General features: G+C 45.5%; 1 protein-coding gene across 10 annotated transcripts in view; it reads left to right on the forward strand.

Moving 5' to 3' along the window:
* ADAD1 (adenosine deaminase domain containing 1) overlaps positions 1-20580 on the forward strand; it is a 660856-nt gene that overhangs the window by 488684 nt on the left and 151592 nt on the right. For 9 of the 10 annotated variants that reach the window (XM_063920281.1, XM_063920280.1, XM_063920279.1 and 6 more), the window contains exons 10-11: positions 16995-17232; positions 17333-17465. In XM_063920281.1, the coding sequence (XP_063776351.1) occupies positions 16995-17232; positions 17333-17465 (371 nt within the window). Of the gene's footprint in view, positions 1-16994; positions 17233-17332; positions 17466-17726; positions 17799-20580 lie in introns of all 10 variants that reach the window. The other variant, XM_063920278.1, reaches the window with a different exon arrangement.

The following is a 20580-nucleotide window of genomic DNA, read 5'->3' on the forward strand; positions in this document are numbered from 1 at the left end:
GGAGGGTTCTACCTGGGTGGCTGGTTTTACAGCTCTGCTGAGCAGCTAGTTGGTCGGGTTCGAACACGTTTGCGAAGTTCTACAAGTTCAATACTTTTGCCTCTGAGGACCTTCAGTTAGGTCAATCAGTTCTGAAGGAACCTCCGCATTCTCCCACCCGGTTTGGGAGCTTTGGTACATTCCCATGGTACTAATGTGGACCCCAGTATCCTCTATGATGTAAAAGAAAATAGGATTTTAATTACCTAGCTGTAAATCCTTTTCTCGTAGTCCGTAGAGGATACTGGGCGCCCGCCCAGTGCTTCGTGTTTGCTGCCCTGTTACTTCGTTAAGTAATATTGTTGGTTCAGCTGTTGCTGTTCCTGTTCAGTTTTGGCTTTCCTCTTGTTTGTGTGTGCTGGTTCGAATCTCACCACTGTTCTGTTACATCCTTCCCCTCTGGCACAGTTTCTAGACTGAGTCTGGTAGGAGTGGCATAGAGGGAGGAGCCAGTGCACACTATTGATTTCTTAAAGTGCCCAAGGCTCCTAGTGGACTCGTCTATACCCCATGGTACTAATGTGGACCCCAGTATCCCCTACGGACTTCGAGAAAAGGATTTACCGGCAGGTAATTAAAATCTTATTTTTGTTTGTTTTTTAATAACCAGATAATTTTGACTCTTGATAGTCCTTTCTTTCCTGCAGGTGGATCTGAATTTTAGCCGCCTCCTGTTTTCATTGAGACTGCGAGTTTCAGCTTTTTCTGTCCTCTTCCAGAGACAGATTGCACTGTTGCCTGAGTTACGGACTTTCTTATTTGGTGTCCTCCATGCGCTACCAACATTTGTACCTTTGGTTCCGTGGGGCTTGATTTGGCTCTTAGTACTCTTCATGCGCCTACTTTGAACCATTGGTCTCTGTATCATTCATTGTCTTCCTTCGTTCCATGACTTCGTCCAACGGGTGTCTGTCTTGAGCGCATTGACTTGTAGCTCTCCGCTGCTCGGACACAATTGGACTACACCCCTTATCATTTAGAGTGCGGATTCTTCGCTAGAGGAGGCTTCCTTGGATGTTGTACATGTGCTCCGGATTCATGCGGACAAGGCAAGGAATCTCTGTGAAACCAACGTCTTTCTTTGTCCTTTATGACTTTCACAAGCAGGGCTGGCCGGCTACTAATCAGACTTTGGGCAGATGATTCAGTTTGACTATAGGCCACGATTTTGGTCAGCTCAACGTGTCGCCTCTGCGGAGCAGCTTTGTAAATCTGCCACTTGGTACTCTGGCTGCGTGACATGTAGTTCTAGGATACCTGGCTCTACATTTCAACAGAAACTACAGATAAGACTATGTACTACACTTTATTTGCTGTGGACATCAAACATCTGCCCTAAAATGCAGAATTATTGATTAGGTGCCTAAGCCACCTAGGGGCGGTAATCGAGAGATGCTGCTCAAAAGCCTAGAGACTAGATATATTTATACATTGGAAACTGTAGGTTCCTTATATGGTTAGCTATCATTATTGCTGGATTGTTATAATGTTCCATTAGTTAGTCCTGCATACTATCAGAGCTGGAACTTAGTGTATTGTGACACCACTCTAAATGCTATGACCATATGGAGGTGCCATTTTGGATGCTTTGCATGCATAGTGTGAGGAATAAGAAAGTTTGTTCTGCTGTGAATGCTGGAAGTATTGCCATTGTGTGATGCTGGGATATCCTTGATTAGGTGCTGTATTGATGCCTTTGGCTTTGAATTTTCACACAGATTTTTTTGGAAACCTGTCAACTGCTATCTCATAGGAGAAAATGTGCTTACCTGGTTTAAAGCTCACCTGCCAACTAACTTATGGCTCTTAAAAGCGAGACAGTCACCAACACAACTCCACAAATGTGCTTACCTGTTGTTGGTGACTGTTTCACTTTTAGGAGCCATAAGTTAGTTGGCAGGTAGCAGTTGCCAGGTTTCCAAAAAATCTATGTGAAAATTTCTGTGATAGAGTAGGACTTGCAGTGAAATTGGGTCCCTTGATGTGGGCTGCGAGCTTAAATGCATTGTACAATTCATGAACTAAAATCCCATTATTTATCCAGGTATGTATTGAAGTATTAAGGTGAATGAATTAATTAAGGAAAGTGCGGGGTTCTCGGTATATGTATATTGAGCAGGTGGTCACAGCCCACTGCACCCCAACCTGGGGGTGCGGGGAATACATGAGTTCACCCCTTTCCTGGGAATGGCGAGTGTGGTGGATTTCTGTATGTGTATTGGGATCTGGTGCACTCCGAATGGCTGAGTAAGTGGTCCACAGACTGTCTCAATATATCTCAATCATAGGATACCTTGTTTGCCACCGCTTGCATTCCGATATTTACATTCTGCTCAACTACAAGATGTCCATCTGAGACACCTGCACAGGGTGTATATGCACAGACACATGCTCCTGGTAGTGTTGGGTTGCTGCTTTAAGTGTAAGGCCCTGACTACCTTTTTTGTCAAAACTTCTGGCAATGCCTCAAAATACATTTTTGAATATTTTTTTTTGTTTTTTTAGAATAGAATTTTCCATGTTTATATTACACCTGGCCCTGTTGCAAATTTAACTTTCTCTGGCTGGGTCCACAGGATTATCCACAGGATAACATTGGGATATGCCGGAGCGACAGCGGAAATGGCACCAACACTGTCACGAGCTTTCTGGCCTCCCAGGATGCATCGGGGCTTCACCATATAGTCCTGCCCACTGACTCAGTCAAATCAGTTTTTTGTTTGGTGCGGCAGGAGCCGGACCATGGTCACAGGGCTGCTGCTAATAAAGCAGCCTGAAGCTTTTATTATGTTATTTTTATAGTCTTACTGTGGTTTTTTGAGCGACTTTTCTTAACAGCGTCTTAAACGCATACTGGAAAGAGTCGCTCCAACAACTCCCCACCGGGTCGCAACAACGCTTACCTTCGCAGTACAGTGCTGTCTCGACTGGCGTCTGTGTCGGATGTTCTAGCAGGTCCAGCAGACGTAACCAGGCTGTGGCCGGAGCATGGGGGGGAAGGTTAGTCTATGGATTTCCTCTTACTAGGGGGGTCCGGACACAGCTACACTGTATTGGTGGAGACTACAAACAGTGTGTTGATGCGCCGAACATCTCGAGAGCGACAGCGCTACGCTCTAGGGATCATAGGCGCCAGGACTAGGTAGAGGCCGCGATCCTTAGAGTTTAAGTCAACAGGGGGATTCAGACGCTCTCCTGGCCACCCCTCCTCCGAGTTCATGACCAGTTTCCGCGCGTCTCCCATCCATGAACTGAATGACCTCACTTCCGTCTCAGACGCTACCACGAGGGTACTCGGTCGCAGCTTAGACGCTGCGGTTGTGTACACTAGAGATCCCTCCTAGACCGAGTCACAGGCCTTAGCGTCTGCATACACGTGGAAGTTGCTGAGCGTCCGTGTCCGTCAGTGAGCGACTGTGTCTTTCATCAGTTATCAGGAGCGGTAGTGTACATCAATAGTGTCTGAATCCGCTCAGCGTCTTGAGCGTATTTGCTTGGATATGGAAGTTTGGTGAGTCTCCCTGTATCCCGCTCTATGGAGGAAGGGTATACAGTGCTAAAAATTCTCTCTACTTATTAGTATGAATTGTTAATTTTAGTACATATTGCATATGAGATCTGTATAATTATTGTGGTTTCTGCATGTTATGTTTGAAAAAAACAGTTAAAAACAGAAGTACAATTTTCCTACTTACTTGTAAGTAGAGATGAGCGGATTCGGTTTTACTCGGATTTACTCGGTTCTCAAAACGACATCTTATTGGCTCACGGATGTCACGTGTTTTGGATAGCCAATCAGATACCGTTTTGAGAACCGAGTAAATCTGAGTAAAACCGAATCCGCTCATCTCTACTTGTAAGTTGTTATGGGGGTTGTATTCTCATATGACAATGTTTAATGCCTTAACAAGTGACTGACTGCTAGTATGTGTGCTGACTTTTCTATATTGTCAGTCCCGTTCTGACCCTCAATTCAGGTGCACGGTTGTGGTCAGATTGATCTCACGTCTATATATCCATATATAGGTGATTTTCAGTCACAAATTGTGTAGTCATTAATAGATTATTACCATGTCTGTGAGCGGCAAAAGTGACCAGGAGAATTAATCAGGCACTCCTACATCCCTAACATGTTTATCTTGTAAAACAGGGTTAATTGGTATGGACCAATTGGTCACTTATGAGGGGTTGTGTGCGAACTGTTTTGCTTTTCAGCAAAGTAAAAAACAGGAGTTGGTTCAACCACCAACAGAGCCACCATGGAATATATCTTCAATAGTGGACAGGTTAACTCCGGTATCACCACCTCAAGGGTTAGGTTACACTATTAACCCATACATGCAGCTCCCTTCCTACGGCTTGGTTCCAGTAGCCTCTACAAGTAACCAAGGGACAGGTAAGACTAAGACAGATGCGTCTATGTGGCAGACTACACAAGATGATACAACAGATGATGATACAGTATATTCAAATACTCCGTATGATGATCAGTCGCAGAGTTTTAGTTCAGAGGATGTAGCTGAACTTATTGATGCTGTGAAGGCTGTTCTCTCTTTGGAAGAGCCAGCCAAGACAGTGTCAAAGTCTAAAGCACCTGTGTTTAAACGAGCAAAAGCAGTTAAAGCTGAATTCCCAGCGTCAGATGATCTGATGGAAATGATGGAAGAATCTTGGGCGACGCCCAGTAAATAGTATAAGATTCCCGAAAAGATGGAATTCTTATTATCCATTTCCAGCTGCGGATTGTTCGAAAAGAGAAGTTCCTCCAAAAGTAGATGCACATGTGCTGCGACTTGTGCATAAATCTGCTTTACCACTGTCATCTACCTCACTAAATGATGTCACAGTCAGAAGGGTAGATAGCTTCTTGAAAAATATATTTTCTCTCGCAGGAGCAGTGGTAAGACCTGCTATGGCTTCGGCCTGGATAGCAAAGGCAATGGGCGAATGGATAGAGGAACTAGAGAATGTCCTCTCTTCTCCTAATAGGGAGCAAGAGTATCATTTAAGCCGTTTAAGACAATCTGCCCAATACTTGGAAGAAGCGGCAATTGACATGGGTACAATCGCTTCTAGAGCATCAGCCTTGACGGTAGCCGCTCGTAGAGCAGTTTGGCTGCGTACTTGGAAAGCAGATGCAGAATCCAAGAAGGAATTGGAAGCATTACCTTTCATTGGTAATATATTGTTTGGGAAACGATTGTCAGACATTCTAGAATCGGAAGCTGAGTCGAAGAAGGTCAGATTTCCGACTAGTTATAACCCTAAGTCTAGGGGTTCAAAGTTTTGGCCATTTCGATGGCAAGGCAAAGCAAAGGCTAAGGAGGAGTCTAAGCAACCCCAGTTCAAAACCAGGGGTAGGAAGCAGTGGGCTACCAAAAAGCCAGCTTCCAAGCCTGATCAGAAACCATCAACCTGAAGAGACGGGCCGCCGCCTGGAGGATTCCAGGGTTGGGGGCCGACTCCTTCATTTTGCACACGTATGGCAACAGTCGACAATAGATTCTTGGGTGCAGAAGGTGGTATCTCAGGGGTATGGGTTCCCATTCAGGAGGCAATAAATAGTGGAAAACTGCTCTAATCAAGCTGGTAACAATCCCCAGGTGCTGCGGGAGGGGGTTACTCTAGACAAGAAATACAAAAGGGATTTTTCCCACGCACTCTGCTGGCTGTTAGTAAGAAGAACTATATACTATGTAATAATAGGAAATAATAGGAAATTTAGAGCTCTTCGTTACATATGTTTTGCAAAAGATATGATAAGCCTCCAGGCCACTTCACGGCTGCTCTATTACTGGAGGTCCCTAACTAAGCATAGGTCCAGGGCTTGGACCCCACAAAGTCGGCTCAGGCCCGACCACCCCAGGGCAGCACACCATTGAAATACTAAAGTGTTAATATGTGTTAAGAAAGAAGCAGAAGCTATGGGTTAGAAAGTGCTACAAAAATAAGGGTGTTAATAAAATACTCAAAAGAGTAATATTAGTGAAAAAATAGGAGTGTTACATAAGTGCTAAATAAATAATATGGCATGCTACCCCAAGGTGGCCCAGCCCCACCAGACCAGGGGGGTACCACTCCCCAAACCCATACACAGCATAATAATAATAACATCCACTATGGGTCATACAATTGCTTAATGTATGGCCACATGATAATGGCACATACTGAACATATCCAGATTGAGAGCTAGTTTACCTGGAGGCACCCCTGTATCCTCCAAATGGCACCACAGGACCCAGCATGCCCTCCTAATGCTGGCTCCATCTATGCCTCTCTGAACTGCAATAAATAGTGGAAAACTGCTCTAATCAAGCTGGTAACAATCCCCAGGTGCTGCGGGAGGGGGTTACTCTAGACAAGAAATACAAAAGGGATTTTTCCCCACGCACTCTGCTGGCTGTTAGTAAGAAGAACTATATACTATGTAATAATAGGAAATTTAGAGCTCTTCGTTACATATGTTTTGCAAAAGATATGATAAGCCTCCAGGCCACTTCACGGCTGCTCTATTACTGGAGGTCCCTAACTAAGCATAGGTCCAGGGCTTGGACCCCACAAAGTCGGCTCAGGCCCGACCACCCCAGGGCAGCACACCATTGAAATACTAAAGTGTTAATATGTGTTAAGAAAGAAGCAGAAGCTATGGGTTAGAAAGTGCTACAAAAATAAGGGTGTTTATAAAATACTCAAAAGAGTAATATTAGTGAAAAAATAGGAGTGTTACATAAGTGCTAAATAAATAATATGGCATGCTACCCCAAGGTGGCCCAGCCCCACCAGACCAGGGGGGTACCACTCCCCAAACCCATACACAGCATAATAATAATAACATCCACTATGGGTGATACAATTGCTTAATGTATGGCCACATGATAATGGCACATACTGAACATATCCAGTGTATGGGTTTGGGGAGTGGTACCCCCCTGGTCTGGTGGGGCTGGGCCACCTTGGGGTAGCATGCCATATTATTTATTTAGCACTTATGTAACACTCCTATTTTTTTACTCTTTTGAGTATTTTATTAACACCCTTATTTTTGTAGCACTTTCTAACCCATAGCTTCTGCTTCTTTCTTAACACATATTAACACTTTAGTATTTCAATGGTGTGCTGCCCTGGGGTGGTCGGGCCTGAGCCGACTTTGTGGGGTCCAAGCCCTGGACCTATGCTTAGTTAGGGACCTCCAGTAATAGAGCAGCCGTGAAGTGGCCTGGAGGCTTATCATATCTTTTGCAAAACATATGTAACGAAGAGCTCTAAATTTCCTATTATTACATAGTATATAGTTCTTCTTACTAACAGCCAGCAGAGTGCTTGGGAAAAATCCCTTTTGTATTTCCCATTCAGGAGGCAGCCTCCTCAAAGATTTTTTTGCACCAGCCCGTCTCGTATAGAGTCGAAGGCCAATGCCCTGCAAGAAACAGTCCCAAAATTACGGCAGTCAGGTGTGATTGTCCCAGTACAGCCATCACAAAGGGGACAGGGGTTTTACTCCAATCTGTTTCTGATCCAGAAGCCGAATGGGTAATTTCGACCAGTTCTCAATCTGAAAATGTTAAACAAACACATTTTGATCCCAAGGTTCCACATCGAGACATTACGCTCCATAATGTTAGTTATGGAACCGGGAGATTACATGGTATCTCTGGATGTACAGGTTGCTTACCTACATGTGCCTATAGCATTGTCTCATCAGTGTTACCTCAGGTTTGCCATCCTCCAGGAACATTTTCAGTTCCAAGCTTTGCCCTTCGGGCTAGCAACAGCACCCAGGGTGTTTACCAAAATTATGGTGGTTATGGCAGCTTGTCATCGCAAGCAGGGGATAAGAATATTCCCATACCTCGACGACCTGGTAATCCTAGCACAATCGCAGGAGTTACTTTTCTTTTTCATCCACTAGGGGTCACTGGAGTACTCTTGGGATATGGACGGTTCCACAGGAACTAGGCACTGAATAAATTAAAATTTGAGACTACTCCTCCCCTCCATATCCCAGAGTACCTCAGTGTTTTTTCGGTGCTCACAGAGCAACAAGGCTTGTGGAGTTGGTCCACAATTATTGGATTTCTTTTGATTTTTTTTCAATGTTCCACATCCCTTCCCCCCTTCCAGAAAGGCGAGGGTCCGGGATCGTGGAAGCTGCTGAAGCAGCTGTGGGTGTCGGGCCTCTCTGAAAGAGCTCCCTCACCCCCACGTGCTTGACTCCCTGCAGAAAAGGCTGGACAGAGCTTACAGAAGAAGCCCCATCATAGCCCTCACCACAGGGTCCAGGTATGTTGGGACGGGTCGGTCAGCTCACGCTGCCGCCCCGCTGTGTGGGGATACTGTGTGTGTGTGTGTGTGTGTGTGGCCGCCCGCCGCTGCTTTCAGCCGCCCGCCGCCGCTTCCAGCGCTGCTGATTACGCTGCCTCCCCGCCGCTCTGAGCCGCGCCGGCCACGTTGATTTATGCATAGGCCGCTCCACGGCTCTATGCAGCGCACTCCCCGGCCCTCGATGCCGCTTCCGGCTCCCTCTCCACCATAGCCCGGCTCTGTGTATAGAGAGCGGTACACGGAGCACGGGGGGGGGGGGGAGGCACACAAATGAGAGTTAGTTGTAAAAGGCAGGCTCCATATCCTAGCCTCCACTGCTGCCACAGTGATTTTCCCTGTACACAGAAATGTCAGGGTCACTGGATAAAATCTCATGTTCAACTCTTGTTGATAAAAGGGAAAGTATGTTTACTAGAATACAGCAGCGCTGCATATGTATTACAATAGGCTATTAAGTCTTTGTTAAACAGGATACAAGTTATATGTGCAGGTCTGAATGCAACATAAGATGTTTATTAAATCTGCTTACATAATTATAAGTCTGCACTTTGTGTTATACGGTGAGCATGGGGACATATTTAACCATGCTTCCTGTTGTTTTTCCTGTTGTATTTCCAGAATTTCCTGTATTACATCTCTCCTCCATTGAAGGCGCCAGGGGTGTTAAGGGGAATTTGGGATCAGGCATATTGCTGGCGTGCACTGCACTTGGCCAGATATATATTTATAGAGACACCTTAGTGCTATTTACAGAGTCGCGCAAGTTGTCTGTCTTTGTATTTTGTATTGTGTGTCTGCATAATGAGTAAGACACCAGCAAAGACTAAAAAGCAGTATCCCTGCCATGTCTGTAAGAGTGTATTACATGGATCTACACTCACTACTCTTACTATTATTTTTATCATAACTGTTTATAATGATATTATCCTAAAGACTGCAAATCTGAATCATGGCTGTGGTCAGCCAAATACTGGCTTTGTTCACTGTTGTAAAGTAAGATGTGTTATACAATTGGTCAGCACATGGTGCTTATAAAACAGTATCTGTGGAGCTTTGCTTAATTCACTTAGCCACACCACACTGGATACGCCCAATCTCATCTGATCTTGGAAGCTAAGCAGTGTTGGGCCTGGTTAGCCACCTGGGAATACAAGGTGCTGTAGGTATTTTTAATCTACAGCCACACCACACTGGATACGCCCAATCTCATCTGATCTTGGAAGCTAAGCAGTGTTGCATATTGTTCTGCCATCTGGGAGGAATCTGGTGATCCAACTAGATTGCATACTAATGCATGCTAGTTTAAACTGTTAAAAAGATACATTCTGGTTAGCTCAGTTTGGGCTTACACTATCAATATAAACCTACCATAGGTTTTACAGTCATGATAGCTCCCCAGAGCCCGCTCCCTAGAGCCCACTCCCGGCGCCGGCCACTAGATAGGGCCCATTAAATAAGCTGCGGTTAAGCAGCAGACATCTCAGGTTTTTAAGCCTGTGAGAGGTCACATTTAGTTTCAGACTTCTAAGAATTATTATACCTCTGAATCAGGATATATCTGGATATATGTATATGGGTATGTAATATATATGTGTATGTGTGTATGTATGCATATATGAAATGTATATATATTTATAAAGGTCTGAGTATGTGTGAATATACATTGTTGTATATATGTATATATATATATAATATGCTGACATTAAAAATCTATTTTGCAATAAGCAAGACTACAGTGGCGCAATTGGTCAGTATCTGTTGAGCACTGCAAACATTGTGAGTTCAGGCCTCACCTGCAGCAGCTTTGCTTATTGTTTTTACAGGTGGCTCTGTAGCCAAGTGGTTAGGCTTCCCGCCCACAGTGAACATTGTGATTGCATGGACACTGGTTCAGATCCTGGTTTAACAGGTGTTTAAAAAAAAAAAAAAAAAAAAAACATGGTAGGACACCATTTTTAACGTTACTTCCTGGTTCTTTCCCGGAGGTTGCTGCCCTACAACACTCAGCTTCTGGAGGAGCGGGGTGTTAGGAATTTAATTTATTAATTGTTTTTGTACAGCATGACTCTACAGGAAGATTCACTATTGCTGGTAACCACATGCACGGTAATACAGGTTTATACACACGTTACTTCCGTGGTGTACTTACTGGTCGGGGTACATGATCACTAAGTCTAATGCATAGTCAAACAAGCAGCTTCGCTGCAAAGTCGGTCACACAGTGTGTCGGACAAATACGACTGCACAGACAGACCCTTACCGGTCCTCTTTGTGGGGAATGCGGGCGCATGTACTGCCTGAGAGGAAAAATTTACTGTTTCAGCTAGATTGTTGCGGTCGATTCGCCGCCAGCTCTCATAGCACCAGGCCAGTACGTCAGGTTCTCAGCGAAGGCTGAACAATTTCCAATGAGAGACAATTGCAATTATTGGGCGTTTAACTACCTATCGGAGTGTACCCTACACAGCAGTAGGGCTGTTGCTTCGCCCTGCTTTGGTAAGGGTTTGAGGTAACAAGGCTGTAGTGGCAGGGCACTCCAGTTCAGGTTTGCCCTAAACAAAGACCACCTTACACTTCTTGCTGCCTACAGCTTCTGTGGACGTTGGCAGTTGGTTCTTGCGTTTCAGCTTCGCTAGTGGCGCACAACGTCCACTTTGGCTACGTTCCTAACAGGCGGAGTCTGATTCCAAACGAGAATAGATCGCAGACCAAGTGGGGGGGGGGGGAATCTGATTTCCTACCATTGTCTACACGAATTCCTGAATGATTCCGTCTCAACGACTTCAATTCCTAGGTATGATTCTCGATACGGTAAATCAAAGAGTTTACCTACCCGAACAGAAAGTACAGGTCATTCGTCATCTGGAACAATTAGTGCTCAAGCCACGCACAGTCTCGGTTCATTTGTGCATTCGCCTATTAGGCACAATGGTGGCGGCTTTCGAATCGCTTCAGTTCGGAAGATTTCACTCACGTCCTTTTCAACTGGATGTGCTCGCACAGTGGTCGGGCTCGCATCTGTAGATTCACCGCAGGGTGAGGTTGTCTCCAAGGGCCAGAGTGTCTCTACTCTGGTGGCTCAAAGTACAGAATCTAACCGCAGGGAAACGGTTCGGCGCCTGGAATTGGATAATTCTCACGGCGGACGCGAGTCTCAGAGGTTGGGGAGCTGTAGTTCAAAATTATCAGCTCCAGGGTCTCTGGGCGGATCACGAAAGATTGCTGTCTATAAATGTCCTGGAACTCCGGGCAATTTACAATGCGCTACGACAAGCAGTGCACATGCTGCAGGCTCAGGCTGTTCAGGTGCAGTCAGACAATGCGACGGCGGTCGCATACATCAACAAACAAGGAGGAACGAAAAGCCGTATGGCAATGCGGGAAGTAGCTCGAATCCTCAATTGGGCCGAGTATCACCAAGTGATATTGTCGGCAGTATTAATTCCGGGAGTGGACAACTGGGAGGCGGATTATCTCAGCCGTCGGGATTTTCATCCAGGAGAATGGGCATTAAATCCAGAAGTGTTTCACATGCTGGTCCAGAAGTGGGGTTACCCGCAAGTGGACCTGATGGCATCTCACCACAATCATCAAACGCCCCAGTACGTGTCCAGAACGAGAGATCCAAAGGCAGTGGCGGTGGATGCTCTCACAATCACATGGCCATACAGTCTCGTGTATCTGTTTCCACCTTTTCCGCTGCTCCCTCTGTTGCTAAAACGGATCAAAAGAGAGTCTGTCACAGTCATACTAGTGGCGCCTCTTTGGCCTCGGAGAGCTTGGTTCTCGGATCTCCGCGGTCTACTTGCAGACGATCCTTGGCTGCTCCCACTACGTCCGGACCTGTTACAACAGGGTCCGTTCCTTTACCCCGATTTAGCGCGGCTGCGTTTGACGGGGTGGCTGTTGAGACAGCCCTCTTAAGAAGAGAGGGCATTCCAGAATCGGTTATACCAACCATGTTACGAGCTAGGAAGCCGGTTACGGCAGCTCATTATTACAGAATTTGGCGTGTCTATATAGGTTGGTGTGAAGCTCGGAAGTTTCCGACATCATCTTTCAAGTTATCCCGTCTTTTGTTATTTCTACAGATGGGGTTAGATGGAGGTCTGCGTTTATCCACACTAAAGGTGCAGATATCTGCGTTGTCAATTTATTTTCAAAGAAGATTGGCTCTATTGCCGTCGGTTCACACCTTTATGCAGGGTGTCCTCAGAGTACAGCCTCCATTCACTCCACCTACTGCGCCATGGGACTTGAATCTGGTTTTAGATTTCTTACAGTCTTTTTATTTCGAACCCTTACAACAAGTGGATATTAAGTTTCTCACTTGGAAAACAATTTTTCTCCCTACCAAAAGTAGTGTCCTCTTTTCACATCAATCAACCAATAGTAGTTCCTGTGTTAACAGGAGATTCTGGAACCTTGGATGTGGTACGCGCACTACGCGTTTATGTATCCCGAACGTCTACAGTTCGTAAGACGGATACATTGTTTGTCCTCTATGATGCGGCCAAGATGGGTTGGCCAGCTTCTAAGCAGACCTTATCCAGATGGATAAAACTGACCATACGTCAGGCTTACCTTCATGCTAGGTTACAGCCGCCTACATCAGTAACAGCTCATTCCACACGTTCTGTGGGAACGTCATGGGCAGCTGGTCGTGGAGCTTCTAGGACACAGCTTTGCCGTGCGGCTACATGGTCTTCAGTGCACACGTTTGTGCGCTTTTACAAGTTTGATACTTTTGCGGCATCAGCATCTAGCTTTGGCCGTCTAGTGTTACAGGTGCCAAACAGCTCTCCCGCCCACGGGGGAAACTTTGGTACGTCCCAAGAGTACTCCAGTGACCCCTAGTGGATGAAAAAGAAAATAGGATTTTGGTACTTACCAGGTAAATCCTTTTCTTTGAATCCATAGGGGGCACTGGACGCCCACCCAGAGCAGTTATACCTGGTTTGTGGTAGGTTCAGAGAATTTTATGGTAACACACTCTCACCGACTGGTTCAAATTAGCAAGTTCTATCGGGTTTGGTGTCAAATGTTAGTTGTCAATAACGTTATGTGTCAACTTTATTGTTGTCCGTTTTGTTATATGTAATTCTCCATTGTCAACCTCTATAGCTCCTGTTCGGCTCAGTAAAAAAACACTGAGGTACTCTGGGATATGGAGGGGAGGAGTAGTCTCAAATTTTTATTTATTCAGTGCCTAGTTCCTGTGGAACCGTCCATATCCCAAGAGTACTCCAGTGCCCCCTATGGATTCAAAGAAAAGGATTTACCTGGTAAGTACCAAAATCCTATTTTGAGCCATCTTCAACACACAATAGTTTGTTTACAAAGACACGGGTGGCTCATAAATTGGGAGAAGTCGTCTCTGAATCCGTCACAGCGGATGGTTCATTTGGGGGCCATATTGGATTCAGACCTACAGAAAGTTCTCTTACTAGACAAAAAGATAGTCAAGGTGCAGGTCATGGCTCAGGAAGCGTTGCACGCCCAGACAATGTCAGTCCATGCAGCAATGCGACTGTTGGGTCTGATGGTATCAACCTTCGACATGGTGGAATATGCGCAATTCCAATCCAGACCATTGCAGCACCTTATTCTGACCAAATGGAACGGAAATCATCAGACGATAAAAAAGCAGATGATAAAGTTTCCAGTAAATGTAAAAAGGTCTCTAGCGTGGTGGTTACAGACAGACCATTTAAACAAGGGGAGACTTTTTTGGATAAAATAATGGCAAGTTCTGACAACAGATGCCAGTCTGCAAGGCTGGGGTGCGGTACTCGGAAGCCTTTGGTTCCAGGGAAAATGAACCATAAGGGAAAGTCGCCTGCCAATAAATCTGTTGGAGATAAGGGCCATTTATATGGCTCTAGTTCAGGCAAAGGACAGTCTGCAAGGAAGACCGGTCCAGATTCGCACAGACAATGCGACAGCAGTAGCGTACCTCAATCATCAAGGAGGAACTCACAGCAAAAGATTGATGGAGGAAGTAACTCCCATTCTAAGATGGGCAGAACTCCATCTCCCAGCATTGTCGGCAGTGTTTGTCCCAGGTGTACTGAACTGGGGAGCGGATTTTCTCAGTCGACACACCATTCAGGAAACCGAATGGGCATTACACCCAGAAGTGTTTTAGACAGTAGTGAACAGATGGGGTCTACCAGAGATAGACCTCATGGCGTCTCGCCTAAACAACAAAGTTCCGATGTACGGATCCAGAACAAGGGATCCCGGAGCGGTCCTTGTAGACGCACTGTCAGTAGAATGGAAATTTCATCTGGCATATCTGTTCCCTCCAATATCTCTGTTACCCAGAGTAGTGAGAAAAATAAAGCAAGCAAAGGGAGCAATAATTCTAATAGCTCCAGCTTGGCCAAGAAGGCATTGGTACACAGATCTACTGAGAATGTCCGTGGAAGCACCAATACAGCTTCCTCAACGTCCAGATCTACTAATGCAGGGTCCTTGTTGTCACAGCCATCTGGATAATCTGTCTTTGACGGCGTAGCTGTTGAAACCTCTATCTTAGAAGCTAGAGGATTTTCAAAACAAGTAATCCAAACTATGCTTAGAGCAAGAAAGCCTTCTTCAGCTAGTGTGTATCATAGAATATGGCAAGCCTATATTCATTGGTGTACTGAAAAAAGTTTGAATCCAAGATCTTTCAAAGTATCCAGGATTTTGGATTTCCTTCAAGCAGGATTGGATAAAGGTTTGAAGGTAGCTTCCTTGAGAGTTAAAGTATCAGCGTTAACTGTATGGTTTCAGCGAAAGATTGCTGATCTACAGGATGTACGTATTTTTTTTCAGGGAGTTGTACATATTCAACCTCCTTTTGTTCCTCCTGCAGCTCCCTGGGATTTGAATTTAGTTCTTAAATTCCTCCAGGGACCTCCATTTGAACCACTTAAGAGAGCAGATCTTAAATGGTTAACAGCTAAAGTACTTTTTCTACTGGTAGTGGCGTCAGCCAAAAGAGTGTCAGATTTAGGAGCGTTATCGTGTAAGTCTCCTTTCCTAAGTTTTTTTCCAGACAGAGCAGTTCTCAGAACTAGATCTGGTTATCTTCCGAAGGTGGTTTCAAAGTTTCACCTTAATGAAGAGTTTGTAGTCCCAGCTTTTCAGGTATCGGGACTATCTGCAGGAGAAGCGTCGCTGGAGGTAGTCCGAGCTTTAAGAATCTACATAGATCGTACTAGTGCCATCAGGAAAACAGAGTCTCTCTTCATCCTCTACGGATTTCATAGAAGAGGATGGCCTGCTAGTAAACAGACGCTCGCAAGATGGCTCCGAATGGTAATATCAGAAGCTTATTCTCATGCAGATCTCCCTACTCCGGCTAATGTCTCTGCTCATTCTACACGTAAGGTAGGTCCTTCATGGGCAGCACAACTGGGTGCTTCAGCAGAACAGATTTGTAAGGCAGCGACATGGTCTTCCATAAACACATTCATTAGACATTATGCCTTGGATACTTTTGCCTCTCATGACGCAGACTTCGGGCGAAAGGTCCTCCTGTGTAATCAGGAGCGTCCCCACCACTAAAATTGGCTTTGGGAATCCCAGTGTTATCCTGTGGATAATCCTGTGGACCCAGCCAGAGAAATAGACGTTATGGTAAGAACTTACCGTTGATAAAGTGATTTATCTTATGTCCACAGGGGTCCCACCCTGACGCACCTGATTTGAGGATCTTGACAATCACTAAACCTCTTCCCTCTTGTAGGGAAGGGTGTGTATGTGTGTTCTTATCGCCTAAATAGGTTTCTACCTGATGCTCCTGCCTAATCGCTGTGGAAAGAACTGATTTGACTGAGTCAGTGGGCGGGACTATATGGTGAAGCCCCGATGCATCCTGGGAGGCCAGAAAGCTCGTGACCGTGTTGTTGCCATTTCCGCTGTCGCTCTGGCATATCCCAACGTTATCCTGTGGATACCTGTGGACATAAGAGAAATCACATGATCAACGGTAAGTTCTTACCATAACGTCTATTTTTGTTGCCTAGAGGCTACTGACGTGCACTTTATCCCTCTCTCAACTATTATAGTTCCAGTAACAAAAAAAGTCATCCTTTTTAAAAGTAACAAAACGCTACTCTCCCCTTTTAAGCCATGTTGACTCCATCCTTCTACAAACATTGTGTTTGGAGAGACAGTCTACCTTACCTGAAGTTGAAAAGTGTCTTATGGGTTTTTTGTTCTTAGAAAAAGTTGTTCCCACACTGTATATAGGAACTCTGGACTCCTCTGTACAGGAACAACTTTTAGGCTTTTTGAATACACCAATTGGTATCTTGGCCTCCAATTATTGGATTCCTCTAGCTAAGTGCTGTGCTGTCCATGGGGATGTTAATGTTGTAAGAGTTAATGTTTTCTATATTTTCTTTTTTTACATCATACACATCCTATTTTGCTTTGTTCTTTTAATCTAAAGAGCTGTTTGGAGGTAAGGAGATTTATACCCAAGGAATTTAATGTTTAAGTGGAAACTCCAAAATCCTCAGCAGAAGCCAAAGCTGAGCAGTGTCCCCCAGATGGACTTAAACTGATTTAATAGTGAGTACCAAAAATACTATTTTTATATTTTATTTTTTGTTAGCACTCTTGGTTTTATATTTCAGGCAATGTAAATTGCACAGACACCAGAGGACTGGAAATAGCTATAAAGCAACGCATTGACGATGCCCTTACCTCAAGATTGCCAATGTTTTACCTAGTGAACAGACCTTACATAAGCATTGTCACTGCTACCCACTCAGTGCCGACTGCTACAATTAATCGCTCGTTAAGTCTGAATTGGTCACAGGGGGATAGTTCATTGGAAGTTGTGGATGCATTCCAAGGAAAAATTACTGACAGGTAAGTGCTTGTAAGCATTAATCTGTAGGGGGTACAAATATATTTGAATCCTAGTTGAATTACTACAAGTGAGGAATATAATTTTTCTTTTTCTATTTAGCTCCCCATTTAAAAGTGGGAAATCAATGGCAAGCCGACTGTGCAAAGCTGCTATGTTAAGTCGTTTCAACTTACTTGTAAAGGAATCAAAAAGAGAGGATATCGTTCTTGGTCTGTCTTATCATGAAGCAAAGGTAAGTGAATGTTTTTTGTACCAAATGCCATATTGGTCATTGGGCTTAGTGATTTGCTAAATATTATCATGTATTTTGAATTTACATATAAACATTTTAGCAGGGCCGGCGCCACCATTAGGCAGCTTTAGGCAGCTACCTATGGGCGGCGGCCACTGGAGGGCGGCACTAAACACTGGCGATGAGCTGTCTTTATTATTATACAGTTACTTTTGCCTCAGTTCAGTCAGCCAAGCTCCACCTTTTTTTTTTTTTTTAAAGACGAGGAGCAGTCAGGGATTTCGTCGCCGCCAAGCTGCCGCTGAGTCTGTGTAATTTGAGCGAAAAAGTCAGGTGAATGTATTGTAAACACTGACTGACTCTATCCTCTCTCTGCAATCCTGTCACCCACCTCCGCGATAGTACTCGGCTGTCTCGGCATATTGCCGCTCCGCACATTGACAGCACCAGCTGTCGAAGAGTGAGACTACCGGATGTGCATCCCCCCACGATTGGGCTCCCCCCTCCGTTATTGGGCTCCCGCACGCTGCATCATTATGTCAGCCCCTCCCCCGCGCGATTGAGCTCCTGGACTCCCGTATGTCACCCGCTCCCCCCCTCCGTAATTGGGCTCCTGCATGCCGCTTCCTCCCCCGGGTCTGCATCTTGTAACCCGCTCTCATCTCTTCTCTCCCCCCCTCCCTCCCCAACCGCGACTCTGCACCCGCTGCCTGTAAGTTTAGCAGTCTGCAGCTCCGTGACTGCAGGGAAGACGGGGGCGGGATTCCTGCCTTGACGTTGTGTTGGGAGGACAGACAGAGGAAAGTGAGCAGTCTCTGTCTGTCCTGTGCATGGGTCATCACAGCCTGTCTTTCCCATCAACAAAGCAAAAGACAGGCTGTATTATGTATTTGTTCTTCTGTTACCAATTCAATGTGGATATTAGGCTCTGGGTATATATATATATATATATATATATATATATATATATATATATATATATATATAAAATTATATTTAGACACACACACACTGCTCGAAGTGGACCGGTATATACCGCCACTTCTTCAAGCACTGAGGGCGGGATATACTAAGTGACGATACTATTACAAATCTGCCACAGAGCGGCTGCACTGGGAGTTCGGGGCTGTGTTTCCCCACTGATTGTCCGATTCAGCCCTGGTAAGGGCGGCGCTGCGGGGTCCGATAACCTTAATGTTATTCTATTATTGCTGCTGCTAAGGGCTGTATCTGGCAGTAACTCCCCAGGCCACGCCCAGGACGTGGGGAACGATCCAGTTACCCAGCTGCGGCACAATGTACGTCCCGTGTCCTCACAGTGGCGGGGGCGATCTGACCATGCCGGAGCTGGGCGCCTGTAGCTGGGTGCAGAGTGAAGCTGTGCCTGTAATACGCCGGACGCTGCCCAGCTACCTCTGCCCTGCTGGCCCTGCCTGGGTGAGAGTAGCACGAGGGCTCCTGGCGGGGTGCTGCTGATTTTATGTAGTGTGTGTCATTTACTGTGCATCTTACATGTCGGATTTTATATTGTGTGTGTCACTGCATAGGTTACTGTGTGTGTGTGTGTGTGTGTGTGTGTCACTGTGTAGGCTACTGTGTAGGTTACTGTGTGTGTCACTGTATAGATTACTCTGTGTGTGTGTGTGTGTGTGTGTGTGTGTGTGTGTGTGTGTGTGTAGGTTACTGTGTGCTATTATGTGAATTTCGGCTCATACCGTGTGCTATAATGTGAATTTTGGCTCATTCTGTGTGCTATAATGTGAATTTCGGCTCATACCGTGTGCTATAATGTGAAGTTCGGCTCATACCATGTGCTATAATGTGAATTTTGGCTCATACCATGTGCTATAATGTGAATTTTGGCTCATACCGTGTACTATAATGTGAATTTTTGCTCATACCGTGTGCTATAATGTGAATTTCGGCTCATAACGTGTGCTATAATGTGAATTTTGGCTCATACTGTGTGGTATAATGTGAAAGGGTCACCAGTACTAGATAGTATAAGGGGTCCTATTGTGATGCATAATGTGTATAAGGGGTATATGGTGTGGTAAACTATACTGAAGGACACGCCCCCTGTTGAGTGGCCACATCCCTTTTCCGGAGCGCACGCGCGCTAAATTACAAACTTCACTTTTCCATACCCCCACTTCAAAATTTCCTCTTCGACCAGTGTATGTGTGTGTGTGTGTATTTTTATATATATATTTTTTTTATACACACACAGTCACAGTATATATAGCTGGGAGCAGGGCCCGATTTTAAGAAGGGCGATAGGGGTGGTTGCGGTGTGGGGGGGAGGGGGAGTTATGGCTTAAGTTTTGCCTAGGGTGCCAAAAAACCTTGCACCGGCCCTGCATTTTAGGATGAATGGGTCATCAAATAAAACATACTTTCTCATACGTCTTACAGTATGCTGGGGACGACATCAAGACCATGGGGTATAGACGGGATCCGCAGGAGACATGGGCACTCTAAAGACTTTTCATTGGGTGTGAACTGGCTCCTCCCTCTATGCCCCTCCTCCAGACCTCAGTTTTAGAAATGTGCCCAGGTCGACTGGATGCACTCTGAGGAGCTCTACTGAGTTTCTCTGAAAAGACTTATGTTAGGTTTTTTATTTTCAGGGAGATCTGCTGGCATCAGACTCCCTGCTTCGTGGGACTGAGGGGGCAGAAGCAGAACCAACTTCCTAAAGAGTTTCATGGCACTGCTTCTTTCTAACAGTACACCATTAGCACCTGAAGGGTACTGAACGCTAGCCGTGTCTAGATGCTCACTCCCACAGCACGCCGTCATTCTCCTCGCAGAGCCAGAAGTCAGAAGACAGGTGAGTATGAGAAGAATGATCTTCAATCAAGTAAGTGACGGCTGAGGTGTGATGCGGCTGGCGGGAGTGCAGCGCGCCATTGCTGCCCACACATAAAGGCACTGCAGGGCGTGGGGGGCGCCCTGGGCAGCAAGAAAAATACCTCAAACTGGCTAAAATGGGGCATAAGATGCCGCTGGCACAGCCCTATCCATGCCAGAATAAATATTATGTAGTATACTGAGTGTAAGGACGCCCCATTGTGGGTGCGGAGCTTCTTCCTCAGGCAGCCAGCACACTACT

The sequence above is a fragment of the Pseudophryne corroboree genome, chromosome 1 (genome assembly GCF_028390025.1).
Source record: "Pseudophryne corroboree isolate aPseCor3 chromosome 1, aPseCor3.hap2, whole genome shotgun sequence".
Taxonomy (NCBI): domain Eukaryota; kingdom Metazoa; phylum Chordata; class Amphibia; order Anura; family Myobatrachidae; genus Pseudophryne; species Pseudophryne corroboree.